The 15107-nt window shown below is 37.3% G+C and overlaps 1 protein-coding gene across 3 annotated transcripts; it reads left to right on the forward strand.

The window, feature by feature from the left end:
* Nucleotides 1-1614: 1614 nt before the first annotated feature.
* Nucleotides 1615-13920, forward strand: gmeb1 (glucocorticoid modulatory element binding protein 1). 3 transcript variants are annotated; one of them, XM_041808203.1, is made up of 10 exons: nt 1615-1669; nt 5493-5682; nt 5808-5860; nt 5964-6079; nt 7378-7481; nt 7949-8097; nt 9643-9768; nt 9871-10008; nt 10364-10501; nt 12496-13920. In XM_041808203.1, exons 2-10 carry the CDS (start codon nt 5555-5557, stop codon nt 13347-13349), a joined length of 1806 nt encoding a protein of 601 aa, XP_041664137.1. In that variant the 5' UTR covers nt 1615-1669; nt 5493-5554; the 3' UTR covers nt 13350-13920. The 3 variants fall into 3 exon arrangements, with proteins under 3 accessions (XP_041664137.1, XP_041664136.1, XP_041664138.1); XM_041808202.1 differs by lacking the exon at nt 1615-1669 and adding an exon at nt 1929-1986; XM_041808204.1 differs by lacking the exon at nt 1615-1669 and adding an exon at nt 1929-1986 and having other exon boundaries at nt 10379-10501.
* Nucleotides 13921-15107: the final 1187 nt, after the last annotated feature.

A 15107-nucleotide genomic window follows, 5' to 3' on the forward strand; every position in this document is an offset into this window, starting at 1 on the left:
CAAGAGGCTGATTCAACTATGGCGGAAGACATTAGCGTGGATGCTGCTAAAGCGCCAGTTTTACTTGATTTTTCTTTGTTAAAAGAGCAAAGAACAGCAGTGAGTTGTTTTCTTTTTGAAAACGACAGAAGTCGTGTACTTACATGAGTTGCCATTTACTCCTTCAGTGGGAGTGCTGCTCGGGAGCGGCTACGTCATGTGTTTTGTTGCTCTGATTGGCCCGTAAAAATGTAACAGACAGAAGATTAACCCACTTACTCTCCAAGTGTTTTTTTTTCAAAGGCTCTGCCCTTTCCCAATTGCTGTCTATGAGTGATTTTCCAGATGGATTTGTTTCCCACATCCATCTGGCGTGCCAGGTTAATCTGATGGATGTTTATATCATAAACTGAAAGAGTACTTATTGGATGTACACAGCCCTTTTCAAGTCAAGCCCCAAATTCTATATTGGAGTGAGGTCTGGGCTTTGCTGTATGCTTTGGGTCATTATCTTGTACTTATAGTTTTCAATAACCTTTTCCCTTAGTCGCCTCGAGTGTTCTTTTGTCTTCAGGGTGTAATGGCAGCCAGGAATACTGATTAACCAGTGACTGGACCTTCTGGACACAGATGTCTTTACACTACAACCACCTGAGACATATTCACTGCACTCAGGTGATCCCCATTTCACTAGTTGTGAGACTACTAGCACCAACTGACTGACTCTCTGTTAAAAAGGTCAGTCACTTTTAAAGGTGAATATGTTTTCAATCTTCAATTTCACCTTACATATTTTATGTGATTTCTATAACTTTGTAGAAATCTGTTTTCACTTTGATATTAAAGAGTTCTTATTGTAGTTTTTTTTGTCTAAAAGGCCAAATTATAATGACCATGATTGATTTATAAAATCAGTAAAAAGGTAAAAGATCTAAGGGGTGAATACTTTTTATAGCATTGTAGGACTAGAAATAGAGTTAATATGACATACATGTAGGAAGGTGACAATGCACTGATGGTATCAGCATATTGGTCCTGTTGACAACAATGGCCTTCTGCAATGTGACATGAACAGATATCAGTTATGGTTATCTGTTGTGTCCAGTCAAGAGGGGAGTCTTATGCCATGATGAAAAGAATATTGGCAGCAGTATTGGCATGATTTCGACCCTCTGTTTCAGTAGCCTACGTCCTAAATTCTCATAAACAGTGCATTTCTAAGTATGTAGCAGAAAATCTAAACGTTTATGACACCAATATTATTGTTTTAAGTTAAACTACAACATGAATGAGGATAAGTGATGGAAAATAAAGATAAATTATCATATAAGACATCTTAATAGATGAGGCCTAGATAAACAGAGATATGCTGTAGTACTCAAAAGATGTATTCAACTATTCATGGCAGGTGCACAACAGACAAAGTTAGTTATGCAGAACATATTCAGTCCAGTTCTGTGGCCATTTTAAACACGCATCACATCAACATGTAGTATCAGTCATTATTCAGTATTTCCCAAAGTGAAGCTGCAATAAAGCAGAGCAAAGCCAGAGTCTATAAAATAAGTTTCAGATTTTGTCGCCGTGAAAACAAGCAAGCGCTATTCAGCAGGAAGTCAAGCTACATCAGCAAAGCACGCATGCGCCGCAGCTCTGTACAATCTAGGGCTGCGTTTCTCTTCATAAAACGGTAAGGACAAGCTTACAGTTTACTGTGTGTTTTTCAGCATACTTGTCTGTGAAATATCGGACGTTTTAACGACACTAACGATACTTTAAGCCGGGGGTTTCGGGTAAATTGCGGAGGGGTTCATGCAGCCAGGCTCGGAGAGAATGGAGGGGTAACGCCGTCGCCGTGCCGTTGTTTGCTGTACGTGCCGCCGCACAGGGAGACGTCATTTTGAGGGGGAGCGGAGAGTTAAAATGCAGAGTTACGAAGGGACGTACGGTTCAGAGACAAGCGGCACGTAACCGTCACACTGTAAATGCAAAGCTTTAACCGTCTCGGTCAGTATAGTTCACAATATTGTACCGTTTCTCACACATCATGTTACGCCCTTGCGTTAGCTGTAATGGCTACCGTCGACTCTAGTCTGAGTGGCTGTGTGGATCTCAGCCGAGAAAAGCTGTCAGTTTCCCACTGTGACCGTGATATCACAAGCAAGTAGAGGGAATCATTCTCGTTTCATCTGCAGCGAATTTGGCAGTTACGTTTGAGTAACGGTTGAGTCTCCTCCGATCAGTTAGCATCCTCATGAATCACACCAAGCTGCAATTTTAAACCTCCATGCACAGAGGGAAATAACACTAACGCCAGCTCTAGCTTTGAAACATGATGAGAAGTTGGACGGGTTATGACAGTTTGCTTTTCGTTGTGGCTTTAAAAAAATATAGCTCTCATTTCATTATCATTAAATGTAATAAATGAATGCCAATTTTAAAAGCGAACCTTAACAATATATAATTCAGGCTCAGTTGCATCATTTCTGACATACGAATGTTTGGCTAAATGTTTGGTTATAAATACATTTAAAAGGTCATAAATGTCCATTACAGAAAATTTAGATGGATAAATTAGAAAATTTTAAAGTTATGATTTGCAATAGTTAGTTCTGGGGATGCACAGATATTTTCAAACTAAATACAAATACTTACATTCAGGGACTCACTAATATAGTAGTTTAATCTAGTCACTTGTTTTGTACTTTTCCATGCTGCTGATTTTTTAAATAACAGATTGTTTCATATTTAAAAGTGTGGTGTCATAAAGTATGGAACACAGCCCAATTAACTAGGGATGCAGGACAGGCTGTTGGATTTTTCTAATATCTGATGCAGATATTTAGAGATTCATTTCAGCAAATACCAGTATCAATACTGATGTTTAAGTATGTATTTCAGACTTAAAACATGAGTCCTCAACACATTCTTCAAAGCTTAAGAATGAAAAACAGAAACACTCCTGTTTCATTCTTGTTTCAAAGCCGGTTTGATGTTTGACACATCCATGGAAACACGAGTGTCAAACATAAAATCTTGCTTTCTCTGTCTCATGTGGTGAGTTTCTGCACATCTCCAAAGTTTTTACAGACGCAGATGTGCTAGAAGGCTAGAAGTCAAAACATGCAACAGACGTGTTTTTTGAAGACACTGCCCCCTAGCTTTTGGGAAAATATTAGTTTGGAGCGAGGAGGAAGCCAGTGCTAGGTAAAAACACACCTGATGTTTTGGCACCACGATTACACTTCAGTTTGTGTCCTTGTGGCCCTCCAAACGGAAAGCATAATCATCATACATTTAACCATTTACTTGGCAGAGAAAGCTCTGCTAAAAAGATGCTCGCTGGGTTAGTCAAGCAGCATGCTTTGACTTTCCAAGGAGCGCAGGGCTACAAACCCCCAAATGGATAGATACATTTATGACAGTGTGTATTGAATACAATAAAATTAGTTTAAAAGCAATTAATCCATAGTAGCATGAATCTGTATGTGAGGGGGCAACAAGCTTTATGCTATAAAGGAGGAGGCTGGGGTAGAGGAGGTTAAGCTTTGCCAGCAGCAGTGTGATGCATCAGCATTAATGCAAGCAGGTTTAGTAAGACGTATGGCACATTTGAATACACTGCTGTATTGAGAAAAAGGCCTGTGATCGGCTGAGGGAGCTGGGATCCTTAGGCTGTTAGCTGATCATGCTAAGCTTCATAGTTATGGCAGATATGGTGCTTAACAAATTTATTAGACCACCTGTCATATTTGTCTCAGAGACCATCCAGCATCATGAAGTGCTTTAATGCTCTTTCATTTTCAGTGAGCTCTCCACGTTTCACCATTTTGAACAGGAATGAGGAATTTCAAACTGAATTCACCTTTTCATACCCAAATTTGTCAGAAATTAATCAAGCATAACATTAAAACTAATTTTTCTGTTCAGGAATGCAAGTAAATAACTATAATTTGACATATTAATCAAGAAAAAATAATGTGATTTACTATTTTTCAGTTTTTTTGTAAATCAGTAAATTTGAAAATTCATGGATAACAATAATACTTATATTTTAGCATTAAAAATATCATTTGGGTTAAAGAGCTTCTACATATTGGTGTATTTACCATTGCAGAAACATAAAATAAAATGATTTTGGTAATTACCAATGCTGTTAATTTAGGGTAGCTGTGGCATAAACCTTACTTGGGTGGTGGGCTAATAAACTTGTTAAGCACTGAGTATTTACAGTGGATATAGAAAAAAAGAGCCAATTTATAGTTGGAAAATATCAGCAGATATATTCATATCTGATGACACAAACAATTTACTTTTTTTTGGCTAATATCTGCCAACACCAGTATCATGTTGATAATATTGTGGATCCCTAACGTTAACCTATAACAAAGCTCCCGTCCTTTAGTTGCACAAACAGTTGGATCCAATGCTGAGCAATTAATTGAAATTTAGATGAATTTGCAATAACTGTAACTTTAAAATTGCAGAAGGTTCAGTATTTTTAAAACTGAAATGTACATCAAAACACTAAAAGAGATGTTATACTCTACATGTCATTCATTCATTTCTTTTCAGTAGTTTCCAAAAAATCCTATTTTCCTTGTTTTTGTGTATTTCTTAATCAAAATATGAATGACATAAAAATGACCATTCTCTTTAATACAGTTCATTTTGAATTTGCAATATGAGTCCAAATAATAGATATTTCTTCAAAATCATGCATCTCTAATTTAATCTATCTGATATTATGTTGGATTGTGATGGTTAAAAAATAAAAAGAAGGGGAAATTAAGAAAATAATTGCATAATAAATTGCAATATTAGGGAAAAAAACATATTTTTCTCCCAAATTGTTAAGCTCTAATCTCTGCTCTTTGCTGCATGGTGTTGTCATCCTGCACTGGCAGACTAGGGTCCCCCTGAAAGCTGATTGGACACCCTAAAAGTCCTCAAAAATGACAGCCTATTTGCCCTGATGACATGAATGAAAAGCGGTGATGCACACTTTTTTTTTTTAAGAATTTTCGAGTACTTGGCGTTTCTTAACCAACATTGGGTCGGCTTTACTAACTTTAAAACACTGAAGTTGATATCAAAGCAGCCCTGTCATCCTTATATTTTTCATTTTGTGGCCCTCAGTTAAAAATGATTGAACACCACCGGTCTATGCTGCTTACTGAGAAAATCTCATCCATCTTTTGACAGTGAAATGTATTACTCTGTAAATATTTGCAGTGGATAATGTACACAGAGGCTTTTTATTTTAGTGTGCCATAAATCATTTCCTCTGACAACTACCCTCCAGCATGAAAACTGACAATACTTTGAATTTTGTTTTGTCTTTGTGGTATCAAAACTAACATCAATATTGTTTAATCTTTACAACCCTTATGCTCTCTACGTAGCCCTATGAAAGTTATTCAAATGATGCCAGCTTTTCATCATCCAGATACCATTGCTAAAGAATTGTGATCACTCACAGTTTTTTTTTCAAATTCATTCATTCATTTCAGATGAACAAACCCAATAGCTGTTATATTAAAGCGGCCCCCCTCTGCAGTTTACTCTGAGAGTGATGGCAACCAATGAGGAGGTCACAGTGTCCATGGCCGAGGTGGTGATGGTGAAGACTGATGGGGAAGAGGACCCTAGTGATCCTAATAAGACTCAGGTTATCCTCCAGCTACAGCCAATCACCACTGGGTATGTTTTAAAGACAGGGGATACTTAAATGAGTCTATGCAAGGATGGAGTTCATAGTAATAGTCCTGTCCATCTGAAACATCAAATAAACCACCAAAAACCAAACTGTAAATTTAATTTTTCAGAGATGAATCTGCAGAAACAGACGCTGCTGTCATGGCCGTTGAAGCTAATCCAGGTAAGAGATTGTCTGATGATGTTTGGACAACTTGGAAAGATGTAATGATGCATTTATTTAGCAGGTTATCTTACAAAATTGTCTATCTCTTTTCTACTTTTAGAACCAACTGAGGGAGACGACGTTGAGATTGGCTGCCCAATAACATGTGGTGACTGTAAAGCTGTGCTGCTTGTGAAGAAATTTGTGTGCCCAGGAATCAACGTCAAATGTGTCAAGGTTGGTAATCATCAGGTCTACATTGTTGCAGATTACTGCCAATTTCACTGTTGATCATATTTTGAGTAAAAATGACTCACAAAACGCTGAAACACTGATATATAAGCAGTCAGAAATGAAAGTAAACAGTTACAGCTTGTTATAAAACATTGCTATACATAGCTGAATAGTAAATAGGTCATTCAATAGTCTGTCTCTTTGCAGGAAATAAACATGCACTGCTTCTGGTGTCTCACATACAACCACTTATTTATTTTTTTGTTACTAGTAAGCTTCACACAGCTAAATACTGATTGAAATGTCAGCAATGTGATTGATTTTCCATCTTCATTTCACACATCGCTCAATCATGGATGCTTCCTCTGATCAGTCTGAGGTAGAGGAGCTGAGCTTGTAAAGAGCAACACAGGGTTTCAACTTAAATAATGTTTTTCCAAGGCTTTTATAACAGTTAAAGAAATAATAAAGGGTGCTAGTGGCATTACCATGAAATACTGTTAGGGCTGTCAGCTCTAATGCATTAATCATGATTAATTGGAGGCTATAATTAGTGCTAGTGATGCACAATAAGTATTTTTTTCAACCGATACCAGTAACAGATAATTTTGTACTACTGATGGACGATAATCGATAAGAGCCGATCATCTTTTTTCATTTGTTGATTTAAAAAAATGTGTAACTCGTTCTAACTGCCATCACTCTTGTTTACATCAAAAGCAAAGAACTATTCTGACTTTACAACTAATTTTTTTTGTTAAACATTTGTGTACCAAACAAAGTACAACATACACAAACAACTGACATACATGTTTCCTCTTTTCCCTTGAAATGAATTTAAGTATGTTGACAAGTTGTCAAATCTGACATTTCAATCAACTAAAAAAGAATTCGGCTGACTTTTGTCAAAGCAGACATTAAAGCAAGTGTTCAGTCTTGTGTAGTCTGCCCTTGTGATAATAACTGAGTGTTTTAGCTTTATACTCGTATACAGGTCGCCTGAGTATATAAGCCACAGCCAGCTTTTCAGATGAAAAAATAGGTGTTAAAAGTGCAGGTTATACACTGGATTATACGGCGTGTTTGGCCTATGTGGGAGGTATTTGGATTGTTCTGCTCTGTGCTCAGAGTCCTGTACTAAAATGGTTTGGCACAAATCTGTGTATCTTTACACCCCCGCCTTATAGCCATACTCATTCATAAACTACTTTGTACTCACATACAAAGTCTTATAATTTTACATGTTTACCGTGTTTTATCATCACCTAGTGTGCTTATTTACCTGATACTCTCTCCTTTAGTATGAGGACCAACTGATTAGCCCGAAGCAATTTGTGCACATTTCTGGAAAAGCCACTCTGAAGGACTGGAAGAGAGCCATCAGGATGGGCGGAGTCATGCTAAGGTGAAGAGACATTTCTGTCATCAAGCCTTAAAGCCATGTTTTAATATTCTGAGCTTGTTAGATGCACAACAGGATGGTTTAATTACAGTCAGCATGAAAGCTTGTTTCTGAAAAATAGTGTGATTCAGAAATCTTAAATAAACATCTGAGCTGATGGCAAGATTAAATATTCTGTGTATCTTTATTTGAATATATCAGCTGCATTTAATTTGGTCATCTTTAAGTTGTAAATGAGATGATGATGTTTCTTGGCTTTTCATTGAATGCCCCATCTCTTTGAATAACCCATATCTTAAGTGTTTTTTAATTTTTTTTTATTTTATGTGCATGAATGTAAAAAATCTGTTTGAATTCCAGCTGATTATAGAAATATGTTTCAGCATTTCTGAAGGGCTCATTTATGTGATCTAGCTGTAAACAGTTCTCTTCAACATATAAACTGTTTGTTGATTTGATTTCTCTCCAAGAAAAATGATGGATTCGGGTCAGCTGGACTTTTACCAGCACAGCACACTGTGCACCAACACGTGTCGCAGCACCAAGTTTGACCTCCTGATCAACAACACACGGTTTCCACCTGATGGCACTGGGCTGACCACGCCGACGTCCTCTCAAGGTTAGAGCGTGACAAGATTCAGTCTGGCAGAAAGCACTTCATTTATAACAAACCGCCATGTTTTGACTCAATTTATACAATACAAGAGAAATACAAAAATACATTTCTTTTCAGAACATTCACTGTAAAATTTGGTGTTTATTACCCATTTTTAATACCTTTTTTTAATCTAAAAATTGGACTGCGTCATATAAACTAGTGTGACAAATACGCTAATATAGAAATCTTCATCTTAACGCAAAGACAGCAAATAACATAAACTCCTGGAAGTGTAAATGCAGTCACCTTAACCAGGGGTCATTGAACTTCAGTGAGTTATTTTGTAAATGCAGGACAGCAAAATAGTGTTAAACAGCGTATTTGACTAAATCAGAACCTTGAAGCTGGATTTCAGGGCCTTTTTGCTCCGAGGTTATTAAAATTAGGGTCATGCCAAGATTTGTATTCAAACATAATCTTCAAATAAATAAAATAAAAGTGAAGAGTAGCCTGTTTGAAAATGTTTTTAAAAATATATGATGTTCACTCAGCCCTGACATCTATCTGTAAACTAAAACTAACGCTAAAACTAATAAAAACTAAACTAAAACAAAACACTTTTGAAAATTAAAAACTAAACTTAACTAAAAATCCAGTAGTAAAAACTAATAAAAACAAAACTGAAGTTCATCGGAGAAAATGAAAATGAAATAAAAATAAAAACCAATGAAAAATCTAAAACTGTTATAACCTTGGTTTGTGAGAATAGAATGATTTAGGCAGATTTGCACATGTGCCGTATTCCTTCCTTTTCTTGATGATTAGTTTAACTCCGGGGATGTTCAGTGGCTTGGAGTTTTTTCATATCCATCTCCTGACTTATACTTTTTAATAACTTTTCTCTGAGTGTTCTTTTGTCTGGATGGTGTAATGTTAGCCAGAAATACTTACTAACCAGTGACTGGACCTTCCAGACACAGGTGGCTTTATACTAAAATCCTTTGAGACACATTCACTGCACTCTGGTGATCCAAATTGTTAATTGTGAGACTACTAGCACCAGTTAGCTTGACCTCTGTTGAATTAGGTCAGTCACTTTAAAGGTGGTAAATATTTATGCAGTCATTTATTTTAAATTACATATTTTTATTCAGTTGACATAACCTTGTCGATATCTGTTTTCACTTTAACATTAAATAACATTTTTATTTTTGTCAAGGAAGCCAAAGTATATTGACCATGATTGATTTATCAAATCAATAAAAGGTTAAAACATTAAAGGGGTGAATACTTTAGGCACCTTATAGTTTATGTTTACAGCTGCTAAAGGCTGATATTTACAGACAATAAATTTGATGTAAATATCGGAGGAAATGTTCATATCCGCCATCTCATTGAATCACAAGATAATTGTTTGACAGTTCTAATAAAAATACACAAAATGACACAATGAGAAAAATAAAAACTCTTTAGGCACACAAAGTAGCAAAAATTAGTCGATGTTAAGAAAGACTTGCTGACTACTGAACCATCCAAATTCATGATGTTTTTTCATGCACATTGCAGCTCAGGTGGTTCTGGGAAATGGTGGGGCAGTCGGTGAAGAAAGAACCGAGGCTCTGAGCGGGAAGGCGGACTGGAGCTCAGGCTCTCTGGAGTCTGCAGACAAAAAGGAATCTAATGAGATCTCAGGTCACACAGCGCTCACATACCAGCACAAATCATTCATTCCACACTAACGATGACCCCCAGCTCACCAGTGACTGAGACTTCTGTGTCTGTGTGTGTCCACAGAGGACACACTGAACTTCTGGAAGGGCATTGCTGATGTGGGTTTGCTCGGCGAAGTGGTCACCAACATCAGCACAGAGCTGCAGGAGCTGTTGAACGGCGTGCAGCAGCGCAAAGAGCCTGCAGCTTTACAGGAAACAGGTACAGCTACAACACTAATGTAACTCTCAGTTATGCTTTCTGAAACATTGAGTCATGAGATTTTATTATCCATAAAATTGGATTTTATGAATAAAAACAGAACACAGTGAAAGAAATAAGTGCTGGAAATGTTTTTCCTGCTTTTCATCCTTTGCTAATCACATCCTTGAAAGATGCTCAAATGTGAAACAAAAGAAAAGAAGGAACAAATTCAGCTGCAGTTGAAAGCTGTCAAACAGATACTGTTAGTTTCTGTGAATGAACACTGAATGGTTGATTGTTTACAACAGCTGAATTTGTTCCTCCTTTCTGACTGACCATGTGATCCTTTGATCGATTGCCGCACTGATCCCAGATTCCTGTCTGGTAGAGGTGGCGGTGCTCAGTAACCTCGCCCAGGTGTTCGGCCTGCTCGACTCGGTGAAAAAGTTACTGGAGAGGAGGAGGCAGCAGACGGATCCTGGCCAGGAGCAGATCCTCAGTACGCTCAACAGTGAGTACTGAACACAACTAGACCCACACTTCAGGAGTGAAAATATGGACTTCCAATATGTCTCTGTAAACCAGGGAGGACTGATATATCTCCTCGTTTGATTTCTTTGTTTGAAACTTTTCAACACATACAAAATCTTCATCCTGTCTTTGTCTGTTTAGGAGGAAATGCTTTAAAAACATTTTTTTGTGCAAAAATACTATGTCCAAAAAAACTTCATATCAAATGCATTACAACCACACAGCTAATCTGCACCTTGGCAATTTTGTCAAATATAACATGAGTTGCTGCTTAGACAGACCAATAGGGCAACAACAGAGCAGCAGTGTTGTTGTTCTGAGCCGAAACTGGAGAGTTTTTAACAGTCTGGTTGCTTTAAAGAGACAGAAATGAACTGTGTTGGGCCTTAAAAAGCAGGTTACTCTTAAATTGGCAAACATCAAGATTAAGAGCCTGAAAGAGAAAACAGACAAGCCCTTTTGTGTTTATTTAGTATTAAGGTTTATTTGATGTGTGTCATTCCCTGCAGGGATTTTGACATTGTTATTCCAGCCTGTTTCATGGCTGCTTGCTGATATAATTTACTGCTGCAATTATAAAGTCTTTTTAATGTCATTTAGACCGTAAAATACTTAAAATTAGGGCTAGGGTGATAAGTGACTATCCCTTTTTAATTCTTAATTTCAGCTAACTATTAATGTGGTAATATAGTGATACTTTATTGTGTATGCTACCAAACATATGCTAACATGATAAGTTTTTAATGTAAAAATGTGAATATTTTAAACACTTTTTGACACAGAATAATTTTTTTGGTCCCAAAGAGATGAGTGAACAAGTTAGTGCAAAAAAAACAAACCTTAGTTGTTAATGTTTGTTGTGTCACACATGGTTTTCCTTTTTTTTTTTAGCTCTTTATTTTTTTAGTCCCGTAACTTTTTAAAAATTTAAGTGACATTACTGCAGCACACATATTCTTAAAGCCCAGGTTGTCCCAGAAAAATGATATTTAGAGCTTGACTGTGCACCACAGGGTTGATGTTTTAAAAGCTTTTCAAGACAAAACGCACAGGAGAGACACAGAGGCTCAGAGGATTCAACTTGCATGCCACCTTTTGTCATTTATTTTGTCTGATGTGGAGAAAAAGTGTCAGTGTTTAACTGGTGTTGGATTAATTAAATTGGCAATTCTTAGTTTAGACTAATATTTGGTCTAATTCTTGATTTCTAATTTCTCCAGAGGTTATGCTTTTGATGTCTGTTAAGCACTTTGGAAACATTTTTAAGATGTGATGTAAATAAAATTGTTATTATTGTTAATATCATTATCATTATTATTATTATTACCAATAAAATAAAAACAACAATGAGCACCATTGTATAAATAAAACTGACTTGGCTTAAATATTTTTATTTTTTAATTGTAAAATGGTAAGACTTGTAAAACCTTTTCTTGCTACAAAGAGGACTAAAAGTCAAACCTTTTCCTGCTTCTTACTATTTTTAATATGACTTTTTTATGTGATGTGAATATGGGATGCTTAAGCATAAAGTGAACGTTTTCTCAATTAGTTTGTGACGTCGTAGACTCAAGAGAAGATTTAAAAAAATGAAACTTCAACTGAATTTTTGTATGATTTTGTGTCATGGTGAAAAAGAGTTTAATGCCCGTAGGCATTCTGACAAAACTCAGAAAACCGATTAAGGGATGATTGTCAAATATTTTGAGTACTTAAATCTGACTTTAAGTACTTACTTAAAACTAAAATGTGTTCTCTCAACTCAGAAAAAATAGAGCTGAAATAGTTACAACCTTCAACTGTTTGGTCTTGAACTGTATGCCGCTTACTTTCTAATCATAAGAGGAGGATTTAATGTAACAAGGAAAGAATCTGCTGAGTCACTAAGCACCTTTAAAGAGACAAATGTTGGAAAAGAAAAATGTTTTTCTGCTCTGCCCTCACTCTCTCTTCTCTGTTGTGTGCTCTATTTAGACCTCGAGGTTCAGCTGGAAGAGCAGAGGAAGCAGCAGCAGGTGCGAGCTCTCCTGTCCTGTCCTCAGCCTGCCAAAAACAAAACTCCCACCAAACGTCAGACCAAGCGACCTCGTCTCCAGAGGCCAGCTTCCGCCACCACCCTTCTGACCTCTTCCATCAGCCAGCAGGCCACTCTGCAGCCGCAGCAGTTCACTGTTCTCTCGCCCATTTCTCTGTCCTCTGTGGGTCAGCCGTTCACTGTGGCTGGCCTTCCCATTGCCTCTTTGGCCCAGTCCTCCAATACGGTCACCCTCCTGCCTGCAGGCTCGCAGCTCTTCACCCGCTACATGGTGACCGGAGACGGAAAGGCGGACACCATCACCTTGCATCCATCTTCTGGCCTAACGCTCTTGGGCACCACCCCTGTGCAGGACTCTAGCCAGCTGGGCACGATGGTGAGCCCCTTAGAGCTGGTGCATCTGAGCCAGCAAGCTGGGGGGGCAGAGGTGGTTCCCATAGAAGGCCAGGTGGTGGACGGCACCATGCTGGTGCAGCAAGAGGTGATGCAGGGTGAGGTGGAGGCCGGCCAGGAGCACACGGTCATCGAGATCAACCCGGCCCCAATGGAGCAGACAGTTGGAGTAATGGAGCTGCAGCTGAGCGGGGAGTCAGGCAGAGAGGAAGCCACCATGATGGTCCAGAGTGGGATGGAAGTGACGATGGCAGCAGAGTCAGAGGAGTCACAGTGCCAAATGCAGGAGGCGCAGACTGATGGGGTTCAGGGGCTGCAGCTGGACGCCAGTGGACAGTTGTCGGGTGTACAGATCGTGGTCATAGAGGAAAATACTCAGGAAGAAAACAAGGTCAAATGAGAAACGCCTCCAGGAGTGGACTCGTGGAACTGTAAATACACAAATCCTTCAAATCCACAACTTGCCTTGGCCTCGACCAGGCACTAGGGTAGCCATTTCTCCTATTTTGGTGTGAGTGCACAAGCTTCTTAACTCCGTTAGGATTTCAACTGAAACAAAGATCCATCAAAACCAAGTCAAAACTGTATGCTTGTGTTTGGTTGGTATTGAAACGATTAATCTCATTTGTTATGACAGGTCAAATATTTCTTATTTTGGATTATTTCAAGCATTGGTCTCACCAAATTAACAGCTGAGTTGTTAGATTGTCTCTACTTTTCAAAATAGAAGTCAGACCGGACAAACTAACAAAGATATTGTCAGACAGTTGAACTTATCCAGAACAAAAATGTCCTTCATAAACATCCATGACTGTTCAGACTAAATCCAGTTTTCCCTTTCAGTCATGAATTCCCATTTCGTCTCTCTTGTTCGTGTTTATCTATGATTTTGCAAATAAGTTTAATATTAATAACATCAACTTTTCAGGCTATTTCATCGTTATAGCCTTAAGCTAATGGATTTTGGAGCTTTGGAGTTTTAGAGCTTAGAAAATATGCTCTGTTAAGAATTGTCCAAAAAAAAAAAAAAAAGAAAAAAAAAAATATATATATATATATATATATATATATATATTTTTTTTTTTTTTTTTGCCAGTGACAAACTCCAATCTTGATGGTAAGTTTTCAACATCATCAGAGATAAGCTCCTCACTCCAATAGACCATCATTCTATAGAATATGTCTGTTTTTTTTTTTTTTCGGAATCGGAAGATATCTGTCTTTTTGATGCCGACAATCTTGATTGAGAAAAACAAAGAGTTTTAACAAAGAACAAGAGAATCACTTTGGGGTTACTGCTTATAATACTACTTTTTTATATATCTCAGTTATGGCATTGGGCAAAAACCTTATATCTCCCTCTTTCTTGATTTTATTTCTTTTTCCTTAAATCTGTGCTATTTGTCACCCTTAACATCTGCCACTGGGTTTCAACCAATTTTAAAGCAATAAAAAGAGCCAAAAAGACTCTGACTATGACCATTTAGTGTTAAATTAATTATAAAATGAGGTGAGTTTTTTTCATTCTCTGAAAAGTGATCATTTAGGAGATATGAGGTTTTGGCCTGACGCCAGCATTATTAAAGTATAATAGCATATTAGGGCCACTCTCAAAGAATAAAACAACAACAAAGAGGATCTGTTAATAGGAAAAAACAGCCCTTCAGTTTAAAAAATATCATAAATTTCTGAGAAAAAAATGTAAAAATTCAAGTTTAAAAAGTTTGAATTTGTGACAACTAGAACTCAGAAATGTTAAAATTATAAAGTTGAAAAAGTGTGGAAGAAAATCATACCAGATTAAGCCATTTTCCTTGCACAAGTACTGCACTTGTGAACCTAATCAACTTGTTATTTTTATCTGGCACTGAGCGATAAGGACACACTTGTGATTTAAGGCCAGAGTCATCATATTATCATTACCATCTGGACTAAAGAGACATTTCTGTAAACTGGGGCTCTTGTAAATTTACATCTTTATAATGTTGTAAATTTCTGATTTTTTTTAGTTTATGAAGTCAAAATTTAGGATTTTCAAACTTTAATGGATCCTTTTATTTTTTTTATTTCTAGGAGTGGCCCTTATATGCTGCTTTGTAATTAAAGGACCATATCCAACACATCAGTAACAGAAGAAGAAAATAATTTAGCCTAGCTA

This window comes from Cheilinus undulatus, linkage group 16 (genome assembly GCF_018320785.1).
Source record: "Cheilinus undulatus linkage group 16, ASM1832078v1, whole genome shotgun sequence".
Classification (NCBI taxonomy): domain Eukaryota; kingdom Metazoa; phylum Chordata; class Actinopteri; order Labriformes; family Labridae; genus Cheilinus; species Cheilinus undulatus.

Bases quoted from the DNA above. Each gene is read 5' to 3' on its own strand.
- gmeb1 (XM_041808203.1), top strand. From the start codon at position 5,555: ATGGCAACCAATGAGGAGGTCACAGTGTCCATGGCCGAGGTGGTGATG. The intron at 5,683-5,807 runs GTATGTTTTAAA...TTAATTTTTCAG, and splicing joins CTACAGCCAATCACCACTGG to AGATGAATCTGCAGAAACAG. The intron at 10,502-12,495 runs GTGAGTACTGAA...TGCTCTATTTAG, and splicing joins GATCCTCAGTACGCTCAACA to ACCTCGAGGTTCAGCTGGAA.